Genomic DNA, 20,882 nt, shown 5'->3' on the forward strand with positions numbered 1-20,882 from the left:
TTTTTATGAAATTATATTAAACTCACACACCTTCTTTTGTTAACGTATACTCGTTGTTAACTAAAATTATAGCACATACAAATTTTTCGCAATTGCATTTTTTTAATATTTGAGCAAATTATTAAATAAATAAATTCGCGTTAAACAAATATTTCGAGTATGTATTGTATGTATATATTGCACAATACACTATTAAACTCCATAGTTTACTTTAAAATCGGGTCACATTGGTTCAAAAGAACATTTATACGAACCATTGCACGGCAAATTTTGATTAATGAGTGAACGTTCAGTAACGGGTTAATATAATTGAAGGCTCCAAGCCAGCGGTTTTCAACCGATAGGGAAATTGTAATTTTTTGGGAGGGAATATTTGATCAAAATTTGGCTAAATACCATTTGTTTCCACGTTCTCTCCTACATAGCTGCCAAAAGGTTAAAAATCTCTGCTCTAAGCGATTTCTCGAAAGTTTGCTCTGCAGAAGACTCGAGCGTGGGTTTAGTTCAAAGAGATAAGCACGGAGAGGTATGATTGGAGCCTATAGCAGGTTTGTGTTTGGAGGGGGGTCCAGAGCACCATGTGACTGAATTTCTACAGTGTTCTTGTATTAAACTGAAGAATTCGTTTAAAACGCAGAAGCTAGTAAATTTTTAAAATATAAATTTAAAATAAAAAAGTTTATTATGTATGTTTTTCAGTTTGACCCTAGTATTACATCATCGGATTACATTAACAAAAGATAACATAAAATATATCAAGTGAGTAAAAGCTTTCGTTGTCCAGTTATGGGATAGATTTGCCATTCTGTTGCATAAGGTAATATAGATTTGTGGCGTTTTCACAAGGTCTGTCCTGTAGATTGGGGTTCTCGCGGTTTATTCGAGGATTGAACCCGTGACGCCAATAAGTAAACAAGTGTCACAAATAACATACAATGTGACGCCGTTTATTAGGGCACCTTTTATCCGGCTGTCCGTATATCTGTAGCCGTATACGGCCGCGTAGGCCTATGAAGAAAGGGAACAACCCCCGTTCACTAGTATATTTTCTTCTCAATTGTTTTATAATTAAGAATTCTTTATAGAACGTCTTAATCGACATTTTAGAAATCAGGCCTATATTCATGTGACTTGTGTTAATCTGCCACTGCTAAAAACACTTAAATTCATGGAAAATTTCAAACATTTTCATTGAACATACATAAAGTTCTCAAACACTGACTGGTAAAACAGACGTAATACAAGGTTAAATAAAAATTGCACGAATGTGTGATAAAAACCATACTTGAACCCTTTAGCCGTGTTTTACGAGTATGCAGACGAGCTCGAGTCCCGATAACCACGGATAAACGGCGCTCCACTGTATTACAGAAAATTAAAACAAATCAAGCAGCTAAAATTGAATTGAAATTTGCTACACATTAATAATTTAATAATTTAAGAAAGTGATGTTTTTTAGCATGCATAACGATCCCCTGAATTTGACCTTAATTTAAAAGGAGGTCGTTATACTCGCCAAAGTACGATATTATCCTTTGGGCAACTTTAAGCTGAAATAGGATTTGCTCAATCTGTTGCCCAGTTTATGAAAATACTCATACGTTGTACTCATTGCATACTTTTAGGCGTTCTTGAAACACGAGCACCCAGTACCACCGATTGTTGACAAAATGGTCAGTAGTGCGAGATTAAATCATTGTTCGTTGTTTGTTTACAAAACGCTTCTCTCTTTTATTAAAAATTCTAACATGTTATAGCTATTTTTCGAATATTATTTAAATGATTTTTTCCGTTGAAACTGAGCGTCTGTGTAGGGCCTTGCATACGCTGGACTATGGGCAAATGTACGTTGAAAACAATCGACCAAATGGACAAATTCACACCTGTCAATTCGAGACTGTCAACAAAAAATCATCCTCCTTCGCAGAACCAAAGTTTTCTATTTGTGTCTCGTGAAAAATACTCAAAAAGGTTTGTTTATACATAAGGAAAGGGCAAATGCTGCACTTTAGCTGCTTAGCTAGCCCTCGCTCTATCCCAGCGTTGTGTGTGTGTGTTTTTCCACGTCGCGTTAAATAAGCCTAAAAGCAAACGCTCTCTTCCCTTGCAGGCGGAGATCCTTCCGCAGGATACAGCAGACCCCGATCAGGACCGACCGAGCAAAAGGTGAACGCCGAGAAAATGGAACCACCGAGTTTCCACCCGTGCGACGAAGCCGTCATCTCCACCAACGATGACGCGAGCAACTGCAAACGGTCCGCGGTGAAGCTGGGCTACTGGAAGGACGACTACATCGCGCACTTTGTGCGCAACCCGGATCGCAAGGCGCCCGAAATAAACCGGGGCTACTATGCCCGCGTCAAGGGTATAGAGATGTGCATTGAAAAGTTTTTCAAGGTTAGTTGGTGTGTTTGTGTGTGTGTGTGTGTGTGCGTATGTAAAATGCCTGTGTCGTTGACGGTGATGATTTATTTACTTTTTTTTTTTCCTAGAAAACCGGAGACAAATGCCAAATCGTGAATCTGGGCTGCGGCTTCGACACGCTGTACTGGAGGTTGCGGGAGGCCGGCCACATGGTGACCAACTTCGTCGAGCTCGACTTCCCCAACGTTACCTCCCGCAAATGTTACCAAATCAAGCGAAACAAAGTGTTGCTTGAGAAAATCCACGTCGAAGGTAGGACGGAGATAAATGTTTAATAGCTCACCTCTTTTGACAAACCGATGTTCGCTCCCTTCCCTCCCCCAGATGGGGAAGTGCGCCTCAGCCCGACCGATCTCCACTCTACCAACTACCACATAGTGGGCGTGGACCTGCGCAACATCGAGGAGGTGGCACTGAAGCTGCAGCAGTCCGAGATCGACTACAGCGTGCCGACCATCTTCCTCGCCGAGTGTGTGCTGGTGTACATTGAGCCGCAGAACTGCCACAATCTGCTGAAATGGTTCGCGGCCAACTTCAAGACGGCCGCGTTCGTCAACTACGAGCAGGTCAACATGAACGATCGGTTCGGCGAGGTGATGCTGAACAACCTGCGGCAGCGGGGCTGCAGCTTAGCCGGCGTCGATTCATGCGTATCGCTCGACGCACAGATTTCCAGGTAAAATCGAAACACCGCAATGAGACGGATCAGCGTCACGATTTGATTGCCCCCGTTACAGATTTCTGCAATGCAACTGGCACGGTGCCAGGGCGTGGGATATGGTGCAGATCTACCACAGCATTCCCGCGTCGGAGCGCGCACGAACCGAACGGATCGAGATGCTGGACGAGGCGGAGCTGCTGGTGCAGCTGTTTCAACACTACTGCATCTCGATCGCCTGGATAGGGGACCTGTTTCAGGACGTGGAGATTACGTAAGCATCTTTCGGTTACTATTAAAGCCATAGCAACGATCGCCTACTGTAACATTCGCTCTCTTGCCGTACATTTTCAGGGTGGAAAAGCAGCTTTCTTCGCTGAACATAGACTAAACGCACGCGCTGCAGCAACAACAACAACAGGATGAACATTTTAAAAAGCCCCACCACACATATTAACGATCGGAACTAAAAACAAAACGCCGAACCCCCTACAACCACCCTTCCATCCTCTTTATCCCCCTTTACCTCAGCACGTGGCGGTAGCGTCAACTTCTACAATCAACTCTTTGTAAGAATGAAAACACAACCGTAACGATCTTTAGCACCTTTGAATCGTATTTTAAGCGTTTGTTGCACACGGTTCGTATTATTCGTATCGGCCCCCCTTGCCCTACCTTACCCTTCTTAGGGCCAATGGAACACGGCCGGACCGATAGGACAGTCTCTACACGTTCATTAAAGTGTGTGTACGTGTGTTGGTGGGTGACACACTCCACCACTCTTGCCCCTGATGTCATTCATACCGTTGTATCTCTGATGTAGCATAGTTTTCAACAACGAAAAGCAGCCAAAAAATACCATTCACCTCCTTTTTCATCCCATTAATTGCCCTCCCCTCCCCAGCACCGGAAAAGAGACTGCACTGGCTGGTTCGTGGGATTTTTTTTTGTAGATAGGTTGGTATAACAAATTGGACATCATCTGCGCACACAGTCAAATACATCGAATTTCTCGAAACAACTCGTTAAATTTAATAGAAATCTAACGGAGTGGTGATCCCGTGTTTAAAGCCCATCCCTTCCAACAGCCCCAAAACCCCCCATTTAATATTATGAGCCAAGCATCGGTCCCCCACCAATACCTTCTGTACCCGCTGCAATGTGGCAGTACAAAGATGGCAGAAAAAAGGCATTGGAAGTTTGTAGCCAAAAAAAAAAAACATACAAAATACAAGAAAACCTAAAAATACAAAAATCAGGATCGAAACGTAGCAGGGTTCGGAATTGGTCTCATGTGTTCCTTACATAGCATTGTGTCTGCGAATGTTGTGTTATTATTTATTTTAAATAAAGTAATCTAAATCAAACGTCGTGTCAAAAAAAGCAAAAAGGTCCGTCTCTTTTAAACTTCCCTTTTTTGATATGTAGAAAACGTAACAACGGCAATTAACACGCGCTTTCATTTCGGTACGATTTTTATCACAATAGATGGTGCATATGGTGTGGTGTGTAGTGATGATGGCAGCAGGTCACCCTGGCACCCTGTTTTACGCAATTCCGACCGGATTCGATTGCACAATTCCCTGCCGGGCGCAGATGTTCTTCGCGATCGCACTCATCGTGTCGTAGTTCTTCACAAACACACCATTGTTCACCCGTCGGATGTTGATGCGCACTCGATCGTTTGCCTGCAACGCAAAAGATGGATATAGTTCCCGATTCTAACCTCCCTTTTCACGCCATTTGAACTTACCTCCACACACCACGCCTTCGCCATGAGCAGCTCATGCTCGGCGGAAGGATTATTCTCGCGCACCGCCTTGCTAGCGCGCGAAAGCACGCACGACATGCCGTAAATGTCGATCGCCGAGTCGGCCAACCGGATCAGCAAGAACTGCTGATCGACAATGCCCTTTCCGTGCTTGATCAGCAGCGCTTCGATCGTTTTCGAGAACCGATCAATGCTGTCCGCGCACAGGGCGGCCGATTCCTTCAGCGGGTCAACGACGAACGTGCTCAGATCCGTGCCGCCGTACCCGATGCTTCGTACCGCGCGGCGCGAACCCTCCTTAAAGATCAGCCCCAAATTCGCCGTCGGGTTCTTGAACGCCCGCTGCAGCTCCTTCAGATGCGACCCGGCGTACTGAATGCCGGTAAGCGTCACAAACAGCCGCAAGATGTCGTTCGCACCCTCGAAGATCCGGTAGATGCGGATGTCGCGCAGGAACTTCTCCAGCCCGCTCGATTTCATGAACCCGTTGCCGCCCAGTATCTGAATCGCCTCGTCGCAAACGTACCAGGCCGCCTCAGACGAGAAGATCTTCGAGATGGCCGCCTCCAGATGGTAGTCCGTGTGGCCCGCATCCATGTTGCCCGAAATCATGTACCCCATCGACTGGCTCACGTACTGGTGCATTGCCATGCGGGCGAGCTTCTCCTGCACGTTGCCAAAGTTTTCAATCTTCTGCCCGAACTGCACGCGTGTCGTCGCGTGCTCGGCCGCCTTCCGGATGCAGTGGGCCATCGTACCCGCCAGCGTGCCCGACATGCCGAACCGACCGTTGTTCAGGATGTTCATAGCCACCTTAAACCCATTGCCCTCGCCACCGAGCACATTTTCGGCCGGGATTTTCACATCGTCAAAGTACACCTCGGCCGTGTTCGAGCACTTGATGCCCATTTTATCCTCCGGCGGCCCATTGGTCACACCGCCAAAGCCACGCTCCACGATGAACGCCGTCACCTTGTCCTTCTTCTGGCCCGTCTTCGGATCGGTCACCTCCGTCTGCGCAAACACGGTAAAGATGTCCGCCAGTCCACCGCCACTGATCCAGATTTTCGACCCATTCAGCACGTAATGCGAACCGTCGGCCGATTTTACCGCCCGGCTGCGGATTGAACCAGCGTCCGAGCCCGAACTTGGTTCGGTCAGGCAGAAGCAAGCGATTGTGCCGCCCGTGACGACCTGGGGCAGGTATTTGCGCTTCTGCTCCTCCGTACCGTACAGCAGCACACCCTTCCAGCCGATGCTCTGGTGGGCGCCGAACACCACCGCCAGCCCCAAATCGGCCGCACCGACCAGCTCGCCCATGCGGGCGTACCCGGTGTTGGGCAGGGCAAGGCCACCGTACTCCTCCGGTGCCTGCATGCCCATCAAGCCCATCTCCCACATGCTCTGGAACGTGGCCTCGTCCGGGCCGCCATTCTTTTCCGCCTTGACTGGATCGTAGCCGTCCTAAAGATTGGAAAAAGGAGGTTATTTATATATCTTAAGAAAGTCCATGTAAGCAACAGGTTGAAAAAAAGGTTTCAACGTACGAAAAACTTGGTGACCGGATCAATCAACGAACCGATCATCTCCTTCTGGTCCGGATTGAGTGAATCGGGAAAGGGGAACACCTGCAGCGGTTCGATTTCGCCACGGAACAGATTCGCCATGAACGAGGTGTTGACCGTGGGGGCGGCCGCGGTGCGCTCCTTCGGTTTCGTTTGCGGCGATGCGGAAAGCCATCTGCAATAAAAGGTAGAAGCAGCAGCATTAGGTCACTTGCTTCAATTGGCACGGATGGAATCAATTGCACACAAATTCCCATTCTCCCGGACACACCGCCCTGTGCGTCATTGACCCAAGGTTTGAGTGCGCATTATCTCCATACGCACAGCCACACACACGCACACAGGCTCGCCTATCAGTTGAGCCACCCGGTTAAGCGACCCGGCTTCCCCGTTACAAAGTTCACAGTCGACACCGCATTGTGGCGAATGTTGCCAACTCACCGCGCTTTTACGATTTCATCACGGATTTAGACGCGCAAGTGTAGCCCTGGCCGCTTCTATCTACCAGCGGGAGGGTGCAAAGTCCAACCGCGTAGCGCAAATACGGAAACACTGACCGACTTTCGCCGCCTACTACACAACTTACCTTTGCTGGCTTTTGCCAGCCAGCCAGCAGGCGGCACCATTAGTATCGCACGCCACCACTACGCCTCGATTGGACACTCCGACCAGCCGATGGAAGCGATGCATTTTTTCGATCTAAAGCGTATTTTGATATTAAATTTCCGCAACAACTCACAATACGTGTGCGTATACGCCAACAGCCGATACGCGAATAACCAAACCGAAGGGAGTGGAGGAATTGCTCATTGATGACAGTTTGCGCAAATCTCTCGCGTGCTCTCGCTTGCGTGTACGCTCTCTCTCGCGCGCGTGTTGCTTTGTTGCGGAACTGCGAACAACGAACAAGCAATATACGAGCAGGCGGCTGCTGCGCGGCTCCCCACACGCACATTGTTTATCAACAATCGAACGGGCGCGCTCGTTCATTGACACTTCAAAAGGAGTTGTTTTCTCGAAATATTCCTCTGGAAGGGTTGATCACAGTAAGCGCTGTCCTTGTGGATACTGACCAATTTGTAGAAATACGGTGAAGGTTTAGAATTAAAGCACCCTATTCTTCTAGTGACGTCATTGGGTAATGTTGTGAAATAAAGCGGCACCTTCTTAATTGCGATAAGCACTTCTAGAAACGGTAAGAAATTCAAACTCTTTTAGAACCTTTATCGATAGCCTGAACATACAGTAGACATCGCATATTTTTTCAGGTTAAAGGTACTTCTACACACTATGGAAAAGCACAGACAACAACATGGCGGAAGGATCTACATCCAGAACCTTTACACCACAAATCCCTTCAAAATCAGAAAACTCCTCCAAGATGTTCAAAGGAATTGTTGTGACTCATCTACAACCTTCAAGGGCAAGAAACGTAGTTGATCAATGAATCAAAGTCTACCATATCTACGTTACATGACTTTATCCTTCAAAAAGCCCTTGAAAGACGACGCCACTTGACCGAGAGTCATTCCAGCCTCTCTTTTAGCCTTCCAGGTGAGTAATTTTCACTTCCATCATGCAACAAGTTCATTCTTTCCTTTCCATAAAGTACTTGCCTGCAGCATTGCTCGAGAATGGCCTTGGACGACTGCTCATTCCTTGCGACAATCAAACGACTTCCCAAACGCAACATTCTGACGTACACTGACCGATTCCGATTCACCAACCAATTACGACGGTAAGCACGAGACTGACAGGTTCGCGAGTTGCATCGCACCAGTTGTAGTATGAATTTTCATGCACTCCAAAAAAAAAAGACTAAAATAAAACAACCAAAAAACCCTTAATACTCGGCAACCGGATTACAATCTGCAGCCGCAACCGATTGGACTTCAAGGAAATAGATAACGCCCGCTGACCGGTTTCATTCGATTTGTCATAAAACGCACCACCGGGACGGCGGGAAAAAGAACAAAGATAAGACACATTGCACGTGGTGTATTCTTCCTTATTTTTATTATTATCCGTCTATGATTTACTGTGCTAAGATAATTATCGTTTATCTACAAAACAGGGGGAAGGTATTGTAAAGTACACACACTTAATCTATCTCCAGCGGATTAGTGTGCGGTAGGCCGCGCCGTTCCGACACGTTCCGTGCGACCTGCGCCAGCCGCTGATAGTGCTCCTTGAAGCTGCCCGAGTGGATGCGGCTAATGTTGCGCAGAACGCGGCTGTTCGCCTCCTGGCACCAGATCTGAGCCATCAGGAGTTCGTGGCTGGCGGAGGGAAGTCCCCGCTGGGAGGCACGGGTCGCCCGGGAAAGCACGGCCGCCATGGTGTAGATGTCGATGGCACTGTCCGCTACCCGGGCGAGCTGGAACTGTCGCTCAACGATGCCTTTGCCATGCTTCACGAGCAGAGATTCGATGGTCTTGCTGAACATGTCCATTGACTGGAAATGGAACGGAGAGTGGGAATGGTCAATGAGGATGAGAAATGTCGGGATGTCTCCTTCGCCTTACCTCAGCGCACTGCTTCGCCGCATTTTGAAGTTCGCTTGCAACAAAAGGACGCAAATCCGTTCCACCAACTCCAACACTGCGTCCTGCTCGTTTCGTACCTTCCGCCAGGATCACTCCCATATTTCCGAGTGGATTTTTCAATGCCTTCTGCAGCCCTCGCAGATCATTTCCTGCCTTCTGTATGCCCGTCAGAGCAATAAACATCCGCAGCACATCGTTCGCGCCTTCAAAAATTCGGAATATTCTCATATCCCGCAGAAACCGCTCCAATCCACTGGACTTCATGAACCCATTCCCTCCGAGCAGCTGTATCGCCTCATCACACACATACCACGCCGCCTCCGTACAGAACACTTTGCTCACGGCCGCCTCGAGATGAAAGTCCACCGAGCCCTTATCCATATTACCCGCCACCATGTACGTTAGGCTCTGCGCCACATAGTGATACGTCGCCATCATCGCCAACTTCTCCTGCACATTTTCAAACTCAACCAACTTCCGCTTGAACTGTACCCGATCACTCACATGCTCAGCCGCCTTCTCAACGCACGTCTTCATCGTCCCGGACAACATCGCGCCCAACCCAAACCGGCCCGAATTGAGAATGTTCACCGCAATCTTAAACCCATTCCCAATCTCACCCAACAGATTCTCCACTGGCACTTTCGCATCGTCGAAAAACACTTCCGTCGTGACGGAACACTTGATGCCCATCTTGTCCTCGGGCGGACCCGTACTGACACCCTCAAAGCCACGCTCCACAATAAACGCACTCATTTTGTTTTTCTTCTCGCCCGTCTTCGGGTCAACCACCTCGGTCTGGGCGAACGTGGTAAAGATGTTCGCAATGCCACCACCAGAACACCACAGCTTTGAACCGTTCAGGATGTAATACTTTCCGCAAGGGCTTAGGACGGCTTTCGTTTTGACCGAGGCTGCATCCGAGCCAGTTCCCGGTTCGGTGAGTGCGAACGCACCAAATACACGGCCCGTGCTTAGCTGGGGAAGATATTTCTCCTTCTGCTCCTTGTTGCCGTACATCAGGATGCCCTTGGTACCGATCGTCTGATGCGCTCCGGCGTAGATCGACATACCGAGATCGTAACTGCCGGAGATCTCCGACAACCGGACGGATTGGGCATTGGAGAGTCCCAGTCCACCGTACTCGGTTGGAATGAATGGACCAAGAAAGCCCTGCTCCCACAGCGCATCCACAACCGCTTTCTCCACCGAGGCCGTCGCATCGTTTCTAGCTGCATCGTTAACTTCCTGGATTGCAAAACAAACAACAACCAAAAATCCAAAATTGAGTCCCAACAACTCCAATAGCTTCAAATCTCTCTCAACGTACCGTATAAAACTTAATCGTCGGATCAATGAAAGCCTGCACATATTCACGCTGCTCCTCGTTCAACGGCTCCGGATAGGGGAACAGTTCCGCTGTCTGTAACTTCCCACTGAACAGATTCATCACGAACGATCGGTTCGGTTTCGGTTGATCGCTGCTGGACTGTGCAGCGGCACTCGCGTGCACTACACCGCTAGAGGACACATTTCTAACCACTGCTCCACTGCACTGCAACTGCACCGCGCGACGAACTGAGGCAGTCAGTACAATGTTCTTGCCCACTTGCAACATGGTGGATATACGGCGCGACGACACGTGTGAACCGGTTTGCGGCTGTTTCAAAACTGACCCGCAACCGAATTCCTAAACTTTACTTTAAATCAGAGTTCACACGGTGGCGTCGTTCGGGACGTATGCAGAGGTTTATCGGATAACGGTGATATCGAAGCGAAAACTTCACTATCTTTCCACCGGCGGCAGGTATCTGCGTGTGAGTCTGCAACGGAAGTGGATGTACTACCGTGTCTAGTATGGGGCAGAAGGGGCTTATGAACTCAAGCCACCCCACCGGGAGCTTGCAGACATTTTTGTCTAGGTTAGGGGAATTCCATTCGACCATTGACCGAGGACGGGAGGGGGAGTCCATAACTTATCTCGTATTGCGCCGTTTTGGACCAAACAGCACAACGGTTTAGAGAAGCAGTGGTCAAAATTTGTTTATATTATTACTATTTTATATTTTATATATTTATTGCTTTTCTTCCAAATTTAAACATCTTTCACATATTATTAGTCTATTTCCAATGGGTTCGTGTAGGTCGGTCCTCGTTGGTTGGAAATATAGCTGGCTACCGTTGCCATCCGTTGATAGTTCTCCTTGAAAGACTTCGATTGGATACGGTGAATGTTTTGCTGGACACGATCACTTGCCTCCTTGCACCAGATCTGTGCCATCAGCAGTTCCTGCTCCGCGGAGGGAAGATTCAACTTTACCGCACGGCTAGCCCTGGACAGTACGGTGGCCATCGAGTAGATAAAGATTGCACAATCTGCAACACGGGCGAGCTGGAACTGTCGTTCCGCTATTCCTTTGCCATGTGTTCGAAGGAGAGATTCAACTGTGGCACTAAAGGCGTCAATACTCTGCGATGAAGAAGACAAAAATAATCAAATGATAGGAATTTCTTATTTCTAGCAGTTACAGCCTACCTCAGCACACTGCTTGGCCGCATTTTGAAGCTCGCTTGCAACAAAAGGACGCAAATCCGTTCCACCAACTCCAGAACTGCGTCTAGCTCGCTTTGTACCTTCAGTGAAGATCACTCCCATGTTCGAAAATGGATTCTTTAGCGCATCCTGCAGCCCACGAAGATCTTTCCCCGCCTTTTGCATACCCGTCAAGGCAATAAACATCCTCAATACATCGTTCGCCCCTTCGAAAATTCGAAACACCCTTATATCTCTCAAAAACCGCTCCAATCCACTGGACTTCATGAACCCATTCCCCCCGAGTAGCTGTATCGCTTCGTCACACACGTTCCAAGCCGCCTCCGTACAGAACACTTTGCTCACGGCCGCCTCCAGATGAAAGTCCACCGAGCCCTTATCCATATTCCCAGACACCATGTACGTTAGGCTCTGCGCCACATACTGCTGAGTCGTCATCATCGCCAGCTTTTCCTGCACATTTTCAAACTCAATCAACTTCCGCCCGAACTGCACCCGATCACTCACATGAGCCGCTGCCTTCTCAACGCACGTCTTCATCGTCCCGGACAGCATCGCTCCCAGTCCGTACCGGCCAGAGTTCAGAATGTTCACCGCAATTTTAAACCCACTTCCAACCTCACCCAAAACATTCTCCACCGGCACTTTAACATCGTCCAGAAACAGTTCATTCGTGACGGAACACTTCAAGCCCATCTTGTCCTCGGGTGGCCCGGTGCTTACGCCACCGAAACTTCGCTCCACAATAAACGCTGTCATTTTGTAACGCTTCTCACCGGTCGCTGCATCGACCGACTCCACCTGCGCGAAGGTGGTAAAGATGTCGGCCAACCCACCACCCGATATCCACAGCTTCGAACCGTTCAGGGTGTAGTAGGTGCCGCACGGGCTTAACACTGCTTTCATTTTTATCGATGCCGCATCCGACCCGGTCCCCGGTTCGGTGAGCGCGAATGCACCAAACACACGCCCGCTGCTTAGCATGGGCAGATACTTTTGCTTCTGCCGCTCACTGCCGTACAGCAGGATGCCCTTCGTTCCGATGCTCTTGTGGGCGCCGATGAGTAAGCTGAGCGCCAGATCGTAGCTACCACTTATTTCGGCCATCAGCACGGACTGCACATTGCACAGGCCCAAACCGCCGAGCTCCGGCGGTACGTACACGGCCAAAAGTCCAAGATCCCACAGCGCGTCGATCGTTCGACGATCAACGTTGCTCGTATCATCGTTTCGGACGGCATCGTTCACTTCCTGCAACACAAAAAGGGGAACAACAAGCCATAATATTAAAGCAGTAAGAGAAAAGTGTCTCATCGGGATCATACTTACAGTGAAAAACTTGTGCACAGGATCGACTAGAGCTGCCGCAAACTCTTTCTGCTCCGCGTTAAGTGGTTCCGGATAGGGGAACAGCTCTGCTGTTTCGAGTTTCCCGCCAAACATGTTCACCAGAAACGATCGGTTAGGGCGCTGTGGGTTCGACAGCGATGAAGCAGCTCTCACTGTAACACTTCTAACAGCTTGATTATTCACCTTGTTCCATCGAACAAACCTTTGCGGGATAGCATTAAAACGAAACATTTTGGGAAAGCGCGAGAGTGCAACGTTGATGTCGTTATGCCGGAACAACACTGAGTTGTACTGCTCTGTGACTGTCTTGCGATAAAATACTGCACGATGATGCACAGGCCGAGCCGGTGCTCGTGCGTAACTCGTCTTATCCAATCGAGCATTTATCAAGTCGCTGGAAAAGGTAAAGCGCAGGATAAATCGCATCGCGAAAAATGCACGTCATTTCTTGTTGGACGCATCCGGTTAGGCTGATAATGTGCAGGTCGGCCGTGCACAAACTGTGGTCACGTTTATCGATAAGTGGGCGAACTTTGCACTTTTCACGGGCTATCTGTTGCCTTTCTGACTGTATTTTGAATGAGTTCTTTCTTTTATTGCTCGAGAATTCAAATATTGGAAGAGGAACCACGTGTTCTAAGATATTCTTCCGAAAATTAAGCTTAGTATTTTAACGTCTCTCTCAGTCCGTGGCTGCAGCCTCCCATCTATGTAGACACCCGATTTCCGACAGATCTCGCTTCACCTGGTCCAGCCATCGAGTTCGCTGTGCTCTCCTGCGCTGTATGCCGAACTGGGGATCGCTGTCGAACACCTTTTTGGTGGGACATGAGTCCGGCATCCTCATGACATGCCCCAACCATCGTATCCTGCCAGCCTTCGTCACCGTCAGGATGTTCGGTTCACCGTACAGCTCAGCAAGCTCGTGGTTCATCCTTCTCCTGCACGCTCCATGCTCGAACACACCACCCAAGATGGTCCGGAGGATGCGTCGCTCAAACACGCCCAAAGCGTTTACATCCTCCGCTCGGATGGTCCAGGACTCGTGTGTGTAGAGGGCCACCGGGCGATTCACTGTGCGATATATCTCACATTTCGTGCGGGCTTGAAATCTTCTGGATCTCAGCAGTCGGTGAAGCCCGGTAGTATGCACGATTCCCCAGTACAATGCGTCTCCGGATTTCGCTGCTTATGTCGTTGTCCGAAGTAACGACCGTCCCAAGATAGCAGAACTCCTTTACTACCTCGAGACTGTCGCCGTCAACTAATACACTGCTTCCCAGATGGTCTGAGTCATCGGCAGAGAGGTACTTCGTCTTCGTCGCATTGATTCTCAATCCAATTCTTGCTGCTTCGCGTTTGAGTCGGGTGTACGCCTCACACACCTTCGCTGTTGTCCTGCCGATGATGTCGATGTCATCCGCGAAGCCAAGAAATTGGAGAGACCGGTAGAGGATCGTGCCACAGATGTCGTTGTTCAGACCCGCGCCTCGAATGACACCTTCCAGGGCGATGTTGAAGAGCAGACAGGAGAGTCGGTCACCTTGCCTCAGACCCCTGTGAGATTCGAACGATTCCGACGTTATGTTCGATGCTCTCACTTTGCACTGCACCCCGTTCATGGTGGCCTCTTACAACCGTATCAACTTCCCTGGGAAGTGGTACCGCTGCATGATGCTCCATAGCTCCTACCGGTCTATGGTGTCGTAGGCCGCGCTCTCGGCACCTCTGGAGGATCTGCCATAGAGTGAAAATTTGGTTGGTGGTGGATTTGCCTCCAACAAACGCAGCTTGGTAGCTGCCGACAAAATTTGTAGCAAGGGGCGCAAGTCTGCAGAACAGGATCTGGGACAGGATCTTGTAGGCAACATTAAGGACTGTGATGGCTCGAAAATTCGAGCAGTCCAACATGTCGCTCTTTTTGTAGATTGGGTGAAAAAAACACCCACCTTCCACTCCTCCGGTAGTTCCTCCTGCTCCAAGATTTTCACAATCAGTTTATGCATTTCGACGGTAAGCCTCTCGGGTTCCATCTTGAAGTGCTCAGCCGCCAGTCCATCACTGCCAGCAGACTTATTGCTCTTAAGCTGCTTGATGGCGCTGGCAACCTCATGTACAGATAGCGGGGGCACCTCGTAGTCTGCACCAATGCTGTCGCTGTTGTTGCTGCTGTGGTGGTTGCCTTGTTCTACCACCTGCGCCAGACTCTCCTGCCTCTGCTCTATTCAGCAGCACGAATTCGAAGTAGCACTACCACCTTTCGATCACCTCCCGCTCGTCCGTCAAGAGATTTCCTTCCGCATCCCGGCACATTGCAGTTTTACAACCTATCTTAGAATGAATTATGTTTCGGATCACACAGAAAAGGGCAATTACACAACGCAAAATCGTTTAAAGGTACGTATGAAATGATTTGTCTATTGCTTAACCACCATTGTAAATCTTTAGTGCAGATCACTCGTGCAATTCCCTTCAGAGTTGGCTGATTTAGCTGAGGCTCTCTTTGTTGTATTTACATTGTATATCATTAAACCTAAGGAGAAGTGTACATTAACATTAGTAGTTGGAGTTGGGGTTGATGTTGTAGCTTACACACACAAAAAATAAAACCCATTTGCTACTAGCAGTGGAATAAGTGTCCGTAAAATATGCTTGCTATCAGAGTGATGGCCTTAGAAAAGAACTCAAACTTTACATCTTCGGGGTGATGAAATGTTGTACAAAAACCATAGAATAGTAAAAATAGATTGTTCTACCAAGATGAGAGCGACTTAATTGAAGAGGCGGGAAATGAAATAATTAAACTATTACATCTACACACGCGCACACACTACACTTCTACCCAATTGTGTTCCGTAGTAGCCGTAGTGTGGCTTCTTCTCCCCTCCCCTCGACTTGTGTCCCGCGAGTTCGTACTGTCTCTGGCTGCCGTGGACGGCCAGGCTAGCTGGATCCGAAGTGTGGTTCGTTTCGTTGGTACCGCTTCACTATCACGATTCACTTGCAGAAACTTTCCCTGGGCGAAATGTTAGGAATCTTCGGGCGGGCGGGTTTGCTTTCGGAGTTCGATCGCTGTACATACACACACGTGCACTTAGAGGCACGCTTACTCAATGTCCAGCGGGTTGTTGTGCGCGATACCATTGTTTGCACAGATGTTCTTCGAGATCTGCGACATGACGCCGTAATTTTTCACAAACGAGTCGGTGTTAATCTTGCGAATGTTGACCCGCACGCGATCGCTGGCCTGCAAATAGGAATGAGAATGTGTTAGAGAAATATTACTAATAGCGCTCAAAAGTCCACCCTACGATCATCCTACCTCATGGCACCACGCCTTGGTCATCAAAACTTCATGCTCCGCCGAGGGCAGATCCTTGCGCACCGATCGCGTGGCACGGGAAAGCACCACCGCCATCGCGTACGTATCGATCGCCGCATCGGCCAACCGGTTCAGCAGGAACTGCTCGTCCACTATCTTCTTGCCGTACTTGATCAGCAACGATTCCACCGTCTGCCCGAACAGATCGATACACTCCGAGCACTGCTTGGCCGGCACCTTCAGCGGATCGGCCACGAACGCGCTCAGATCCGTACCGCCGTACCCGATGCTGCGAATCGCACGGCGCGAACCTTCCTTAAAGATCAGTCCCATGTTTGTGGCCGGATTCTTGAACGCCCGCTGCAGCTCCTTCAGATGCGACCCGGCGTACTGGATGCCCGTAAGCGCAACAAACAGCCGCAAGATATCGTTCGTACCCTCGAAGATGCGGAAAATGCGCAAATCGCGCATCACGCGCTCCAGCCCGCAGTCCTTCATGAAGCCCATGCCGCCCAGGATCTGGATCGCCTCGTCGCACACGTACCAGGCCGACTCGGACGCGAACACCTTCGAAATGGCCGCCTCCAGATGGTAGTCCAGCGAGCCCGTGTCCATGTTGCCCGAGATCATGTACGCCATCGACTGCGTCACGTAATGGTGCATCGCCATGCGGGCCAGCTTCTCCTGCACGCCGCCGAACGTTTCAATCTTGCGCCCGAACTGCACGCGGTTTGTGGCGTGCTCGGCCGCCTTCTGGATGCAGGCACGCATCGTACCGGACAGGGTGGCCGCCATACCGAATCGACCATTGTTCAGGATGTTCATCGCCACCTTAAACCCGTTTCCTTCTCCACCGAGCACGTTCTCGGCCGGGATCTTCACATCCTCGAAGTACACCTCGGCCGTGTTCGAGCACTTGATGCCCATTTTGTTCTCGGGCGGGCCGCTGCTAACACCCCCGAAGCCACGCTCCACGATGAACGCCGTCACCTTGTCCTTCTTCTGGCCCGTCTTCGGGTCCTCCACTTCGGTCTGAGCAAAAACCGTCATAATGTCGGCGATGCCACCGTTCGAGATCCAAATTTTCGATCCGTTCAGGACGTAGTGCTTGCCGTCGGCTGATTTCACCGCCCGGCAACGGATCGAACCGGCATCAGAGCCGGAGCTTGGTTCGGTTAGCGCAAAGGCGGCGTAAACCTTGCCGGTGGACACCATCGGCAGATACTTTTCCTTCTGGCGCTGATCACCGTACAGCAAGATGCCCTGCAGGGGGAAGAAAAACAAACAAATCGACGATTATAGCGGGTGGTTGTGATTGAAGGGTATTTCAATAACATCTACGAATCTCGCGCTGCAGGCGTCCCCCCTCCCCTGGAACGAGGGTTACGCGAGCGCGGAAACCGGTGCATCTCAACAATCTCATCCGCGCCCTTATCGCGAGATCATCAAGCACGTGTGCGAGAAACACACACGAAACGTACCTTGAAGCCAATACTCTGATGAGCGCCGATAAAGATTCCCAGTCCCAGATCCTGTCCACCGATGATGTCGCACATGCGGGAGTACTGCGTGTTGTTCAGTCCGAGACCGCCGTAATCGGGCGGCACCATCAGCGAGAAAGCACCGAGATCCCACAGCGCCTCACAAGTCTTCTCATCGATTGAGGCGTTCACGTCGTTCTTGACCGGATCGTTTACCTCCTCGAAGAACTTGGTCACCGGATCGACAAAGGACGCGATGTATTCCTTCTGCTCGGCGTCCAGCGCTTCCGGGTAGGGGAACACCTGGGCCGGCTGTACCTGGCCGCGGAAGATGTTGGTCAGAAAGGACATGTTGGGGCGCTTTTCCGCCTCCGATGGGGTGGCCTGCTGTGCTTCGGCCTGTTTGGCCTGTGGGGCCGCTGAAAGGCATCTGGAAGAGGGAAAATTGGGGTCGGTAATTAATGTTGGGTAATTGCGGGTTTTGATTGTGTGTAGTGATGGGAAAAATGAAGTATTCTGGACAGTGTTGTTAATTGTCGACATTTTTTTATGATATTCGCAGTAAGCGGGTGTCAAAATCATTTTTTGATCATGATATTCATGGTTACCATGACACGACTTTCCAAAAGCGACAATCATTTGTGCAATAACAATCAATGGTTTTTCGATGACATGATTGCAAAAACTGTAGAATGAATGTCATTTGACATTTTTCATGAGACGCCAGAACTGCTCTATCGTGCATTTATCGATACTTAGCCATTAGACCACTTGATATTTTCACTCAATCAACCCGGAAAATGGTGTTCTCTTACAGGAGTATAGAAATTCACGCGAAAACACGAAAAAGGACCCATTTTCGATGAAGATCTAGTTCACTTGAGGTACGGCAAAATCAAAAAGTCAAATGATTGTAGCAGAAAAATATCATCGTGTCAAATGATATTTTTTTCCGTGATTGTCGAATGAATGCGTGGATCTAGAATGCGATGCTTCAAAAAGTATCATTTTGTAAAATTTGATGTCGACGACTATCACCGTTCGCAACACTGATTCTGGAATCGATTCCAGATAGTAGGTCCGGAATCAGTTTCCAGAATCGATTCCGGAATCAATTTCGGAATCAGCTCTGGAAATTGTTCCGGAATCAGCTCTGGAAATTGTTCCGGAAGCGGAATTGGCTCCGGAATTACAATTGGCTCCGAAATCAGAATCGGCTTCGTAATCGGAGTCGGTTTTGGCATTTCCATAAGAATAGGCGTTTGGGTTCAATGATGTTTACTTGTAAACGATCCATTCTCATGAAGATTCCAATACTGATTTCGCTTCTGAAACCTCTTATTCCAATTAATTGATCCCCAACACGGAATTGGGTAGGCCCGATTCCAAGCTCCCACCAGTACTTGTGTGACAGGTACAGAGAGTCACGTACGGTCCATTGAAGCACTTTTGATTCTTGAACATGACCCTAACGGCTTGAAATCCGTCTTCGCTTGGTGTATGACTCAGGTCATTATTATTAACTAATGTTCTCCATTTATCTCTATTTAACGGAATTAAACACCTTTGTACCGGCCCATCTAATGCTTGCAGTTCAACCCTATCTCCCTTCCTATTCATGAAGCTACACAGTGATTTCTTTCCTAAGTTCTTGATTATTCCGCGCCGTTGAGCGATATCTTATCAGTAGACAAGCAGTTTTCAATAGGCAATAGATTTAAGCGAAGGAATGAAATAAACGCCTTCTTGTTCGTACGAATTACGTTCCCATGGCTGTTCGTGCAGGGTGTGAAAATGCATTTGGGAAAAACAAAACCAACTGCCAACCATTGCTTGCCATTTATTTTACGCCACCAGCCAAAGGAAAGCCGCTACACGTGAACGCAATTGGCATGTCAACATCATCGTCACCATCATCAGCATCATCGTGCCCGTGCTGCTGGTCGGTTGTTTACGTAAATGACGGCGAGACGAAAGTACAAAGTCCATCAGCCTGGCTCATGCGAGCTCGCTCTTCTGCTCACACGTTTCGCTCTTTTCGCCGTACGTTTTCTCGCTCTCGCAGTTGCGCTCTCTTACTTTCCCTCTCTTTCCGTCATTAACGGGTGGGGAATTTTCAGGAGCGCTGCTATTACCGAAAGCTTCTGACCTATATATTCAGCCATAATCACACTCATTACTTTTGCTTCGTTTTTTCCCGTTTTTAATAGAACAGAAACAGGAAGTAACTGCACACACGTTCCCGTCCGAGGTCTTCAAGGTCATTGCTACGCGAATGCGAACGGGAAAGGGGTTGTGTGTTACTCAACACTACGCAATCTCCTTTCGGAGGCATACAACAGCGCTCTGCCCGAGTTCACTAAAAATAGTTTGTTTTTTTCGGTCCTCCCCCGCTTACCTTCGAATTTCGATGCCCTTAACCTTCTGCGAGTTACGCACAACCAGCTGCCCAATGCGCATCATTTTGCTGCAGCGATGTTGTAGTTAAAACAATTTCTTTTTTATTGCACCACACAATGAACACACACACACAATAGAGCCGACGGGACGGACGAGAACAAAGAGCGATTGCCACAGCGTGCGATGGCGACGAATGAACGGGAAATTCTGTGTGGACTGGCTGCGATGTCGTCCCTTTTTGCTGCGACGTGTTTACGTTAACTGCGCTCTCCCGACAGCGGATGACACTAATGACACCCGAGGGTGGTTATATGCGGGCTATTACAAGGTGTTGCAAAGCAGTATGATGAGGCGAAGTGGGCAATTTACAGATATAACTGTGTAAATTCAATTATAACTAGTATATTTAGCAGTTTTAATAGCATCTCAGCGATTTTCTTAAACAATTGAACCAAATTATCAAGAATAGCTGCTCAGTTTTGGGACGTCTTGATTTCCACAGCGTTTGATTGCTCGTGTACAACCCTCTTAATAGCCTTGTTGAGCTGTCAATAGTAAGCGTTACGATTGCGTTAGCGTTATTAAGCGTTACTATTGCACGTGGAAAACAGCTGCTGCAGCGGGAGCACCTACGAGCACGTGTTGCATTGCGCGCTTTCTCTATTTTTCAAACTGCATATCCCATCCTCAAAAAAACAGTCGATGATTAGAGAGGCTTTAGTCTAATCTCTTTCGTTATCATTCTTGGGCGTTATCCGTTATCTTGGGCGAAAATCGTTCATTTGATCCAGCAAATAACCCAAAAGAAATG

The 20,882-nt window shown here is 48.8% G+C and overlaps 5 protein-coding genes and 1 long non-coding RNA gene across 9 annotated transcripts; 2 read left to right on the forward strand and 4 right to left on the reverse strand.

Moving 5' to 3' along the window:
• Positions 1 to 1,896: 1,896 nt before the first annotated feature.
• LOC121597158 (leucine carboxyl methyltransferase 1) lies at positions 1,897 to 4,449 on the forward strand. Of its 2 annotated transcripts, none has more exons than XM_041922734.1 (6): positions 1,897 to 1,971; positions 2,111 to 2,397; positions 2,493 to 2,676; positions 2,749 to 3,100; positions 3,162 to 3,356; positions 3,437 to 4,449. In XM_041922734.1, exons 2-6 carry the CDS (start codon positions 2,182 to 2,184, stop codon positions 3,471 to 3,473), a joined length of 984 nt encoding a protein of 327 aa, XP_041778668.1. In that variant the 5' UTR covers positions 1,897 to 1,971; positions 2,111 to 2,181; the 3' UTR covers positions 3,474 to 4,449. The 2 variants fall into 2 exon arrangements, with proteins under 2 accessions (XP_041778668.1, XP_041778669.1); XM_041922735.1 differs by lacking the exon at positions 1,897 to 1,971 and adding an exon at positions 1,990 to 2,049.
• LOC121597152 (very long-chain specific acyl-CoA dehydrogenase, mitochondrial-like) lies at positions 4,405 to 8,179 on the reverse strand. Of its 2 annotated transcripts, none has more exons than XM_041922728.1 (4): positions 8,035 to 8,179; positions 6,401 to 6,593; positions 4,836 to 6,317; positions 4,405 to 4,770 (listed from the first exon to the last, which is right to left on the reverse strand). In XM_041922728.1, the coding sequence occupies exons 1-4, from the start codon at positions 8,109 to 8,111 to the stop codon at positions 4,630 to 4,632; spliced, it is 1,893 nt and encodes a 630-aa protein (XP_041778662.1). In that variant the 5' UTR covers positions 8,112 to 8,179; the 3' UTR covers positions 4,405 to 4,629. The 2 variants fall into 2 exon arrangements, with proteins under 2 accessions (XP_041778662.1, XP_041778661.1); XM_041922727.1 differs by lacking the exon at positions 8,035 to 8,179 and adding an exon at positions 7,005 to 7,218.
• Positions 7,355 to 18,556, forward strand: LOC121597159. Its single transcript, XR_006005384.1, has 3 exons — positions 7,355 to 7,613; positions 7,687 to 7,972; positions 18,489 to 18,556. It is a non-coding gene; the product is annotated as an uncharacterized LOC121597159 (long non-coding RNA).
• LOC121597153 (very long-chain specific acyl-CoA dehydrogenase, mitochondrial-like) lies at positions 8,413 to 10,628 on the reverse strand. Its single transcript, XM_041922729.1, has 3 exons — positions 10,295 to 10,628; positions 8,944 to 10,212; positions 8,413 to 8,873 (listed from the first exon to the last, which is right to left on the reverse strand). Exons 1-3 carry the CDS (start codon positions 10,580 to 10,582, stop codon positions 8,520 to 8,522), a joined length of 1,911 nt encoding a protein of 636 aa, XP_041778663.1. The 5' UTR covers positions 10,583 to 10,628; the 3' UTR covers positions 8,413 to 8,519.
• Positions 11,053 to 13,613, reverse strand: LOC121597151 (very long-chain specific acyl-CoA dehydrogenase, mitochondrial-like). Of its 2 annotated transcripts, XM_041922726.1 has the most exons (3): positions 12,848 to 13,613; positions 11,501 to 12,769; positions 11,053 to 11,434 (listed from the first exon to the last, which is right to left on the reverse strand). In XM_041922726.1, exons 1-3 carry the CDS (start codon positions 13,292 to 13,294, stop codon positions 11,081 to 11,083), a joined length of 2,070 nt encoding a protein of 689 aa, XP_041778660.1. In that variant the 5' UTR covers positions 13,295 to 13,613; the 3' UTR covers positions 11,053 to 11,080. The 2 variants fall into 2 exon arrangements, with proteins under 2 accessions (XP_041778660.1, XP_041778659.1); XM_041922725.1 differs by having other exon boundaries at positions 11,501 to 13,613.
• LOC121597155 (very long-chain specific acyl-CoA dehydrogenase, mitochondrial) lies at positions 15,259 to 20,344 on the reverse strand. Its single transcript, XM_041922730.1, has 4 exons — positions 20,070 to 20,344; positions 17,672 to 18,101; positions 16,191 to 17,453; positions 15,259 to 16,115 (listed from the first exon to the last, which is right to left on the reverse strand). Exons 1-4 carry the CDS (start codon positions 20,132 to 20,134, stop codon positions 15,975 to 15,977), a joined length of 1,899 nt encoding a protein of 632 aa, XP_041778664.1. The 5' UTR covers positions 20,135 to 20,344; the 3' UTR covers positions 15,259 to 15,974.
• Positions 20,345 to 20,882: the final 538 nt, after the last annotated feature.

This window comes from Anopheles merus, chromosome 3R (genome assembly GCF_017562075.2).
Source record: "Anopheles merus strain MAF chromosome 3R, AmerM5.1, whole genome shotgun sequence".
NCBI lineage: Eukaryota > Metazoa > Arthropoda > Insecta > Diptera > Culicidae > Anopheles > Anopheles merus.

Bases quoted from the DNA above. Each gene is read 5' to 3' on its own strand.
- LOC121597153 (XM_041922729.1), bottom strand. From the start codon at position 10,582: ATGTTGCAAGTGGGCAAGAACATTGTACTGACTGCCTCAGTTCGTCGC. The intron at 10,213-10,294 runs GTACGTTGAGAG...TTTGCAATCCAG, and splicing joins CGACGATTAAGTTTTATACG to GAAGTTAACGATGCAGCTAG. The intron at 8,874-8,943 runs GTAAGGCGAAGG...TTCCATTTCCAG, and splicing joins CGGCGAAGCAGTGCGCTGAG to TCAATGGACATGTTCAGCAA.
- LOC121597158 (XM_041922734.1), top strand. From the start codon at position 2,182: ATGGAACCACCGAGTTTCCACCCGTGCGACGAAGCCGTCATCTCCACC. The intron at 2,398-2,492 runs GTTAGTTGGTGT...TTTTTTTCCTAG, and splicing joins GCATTGAAAAGTTTTTCAAG to AAAACCGGAGACAAATGCCA. The intron at 2,677-2,748 runs GTAGGACGGAGA...TCCCTCCCCCAG, and splicing joins TGAGAAAATCCACGTCGAAG to ATGGGGAAGTGCGCCTCAGC.
- LOC121597152 (XM_041922727.1), bottom strand. From the start codon at position 7,108: ATGCATCGCTTCCATCGGCTGGTCGGAGTGTCCAATCGAGGCGTAGTG. The intron at 6,594-7,004 runs GTAAGTTGTGTA...CTTTTATTGCAG, and splicing joins GCTGGCAAAAGCCAGCAAAG to ATGGCTTTCCGCATCGCCGC. The intron at 6,318-6,400 runs GTACGTTGAAAC...TCCAATCTTTAG, and splicing joins ATCCGGTCACCAAGTTTTTC to GACGGCTACGATCCAGTCAA.
- LOC121597151 (XM_041922725.1), bottom strand. From the start codon at position 13,294: ATGCGATTTATCCTGCGCTTTACCTTTTCCAGCGACTTGATAAATGCT. The intron at 11,435-11,500 runs GTAGGCTGTAAC...TCTTCATCGCAG, and splicing joins CGGCCAAGCAGTGTGCTGAG to AGTATTGACGCCTTTAGTGC.
- LOC121597155 (XM_041922730.1), bottom strand. From the start codon at position 20,134: ATGATGCGCATTGGGCAGCTGGTTGTGCGTAACTCGCAGAAGGTTAAG. The intron at 17,454-17,671 runs GTACGTTTCGTG...TTCCCCCTGCAG, and splicing joins ATCAGAGTATTGGCTTCAAG to GGCATCTTGCTGTACGGTGA. The intron at 16,116-16,190 runs GTAGGATGATCG...TCCTATTTGCAG, and splicing joins CCAAGGCGTGGTGCCATGAG to GCCAGCGATCGCGTGCGGGT.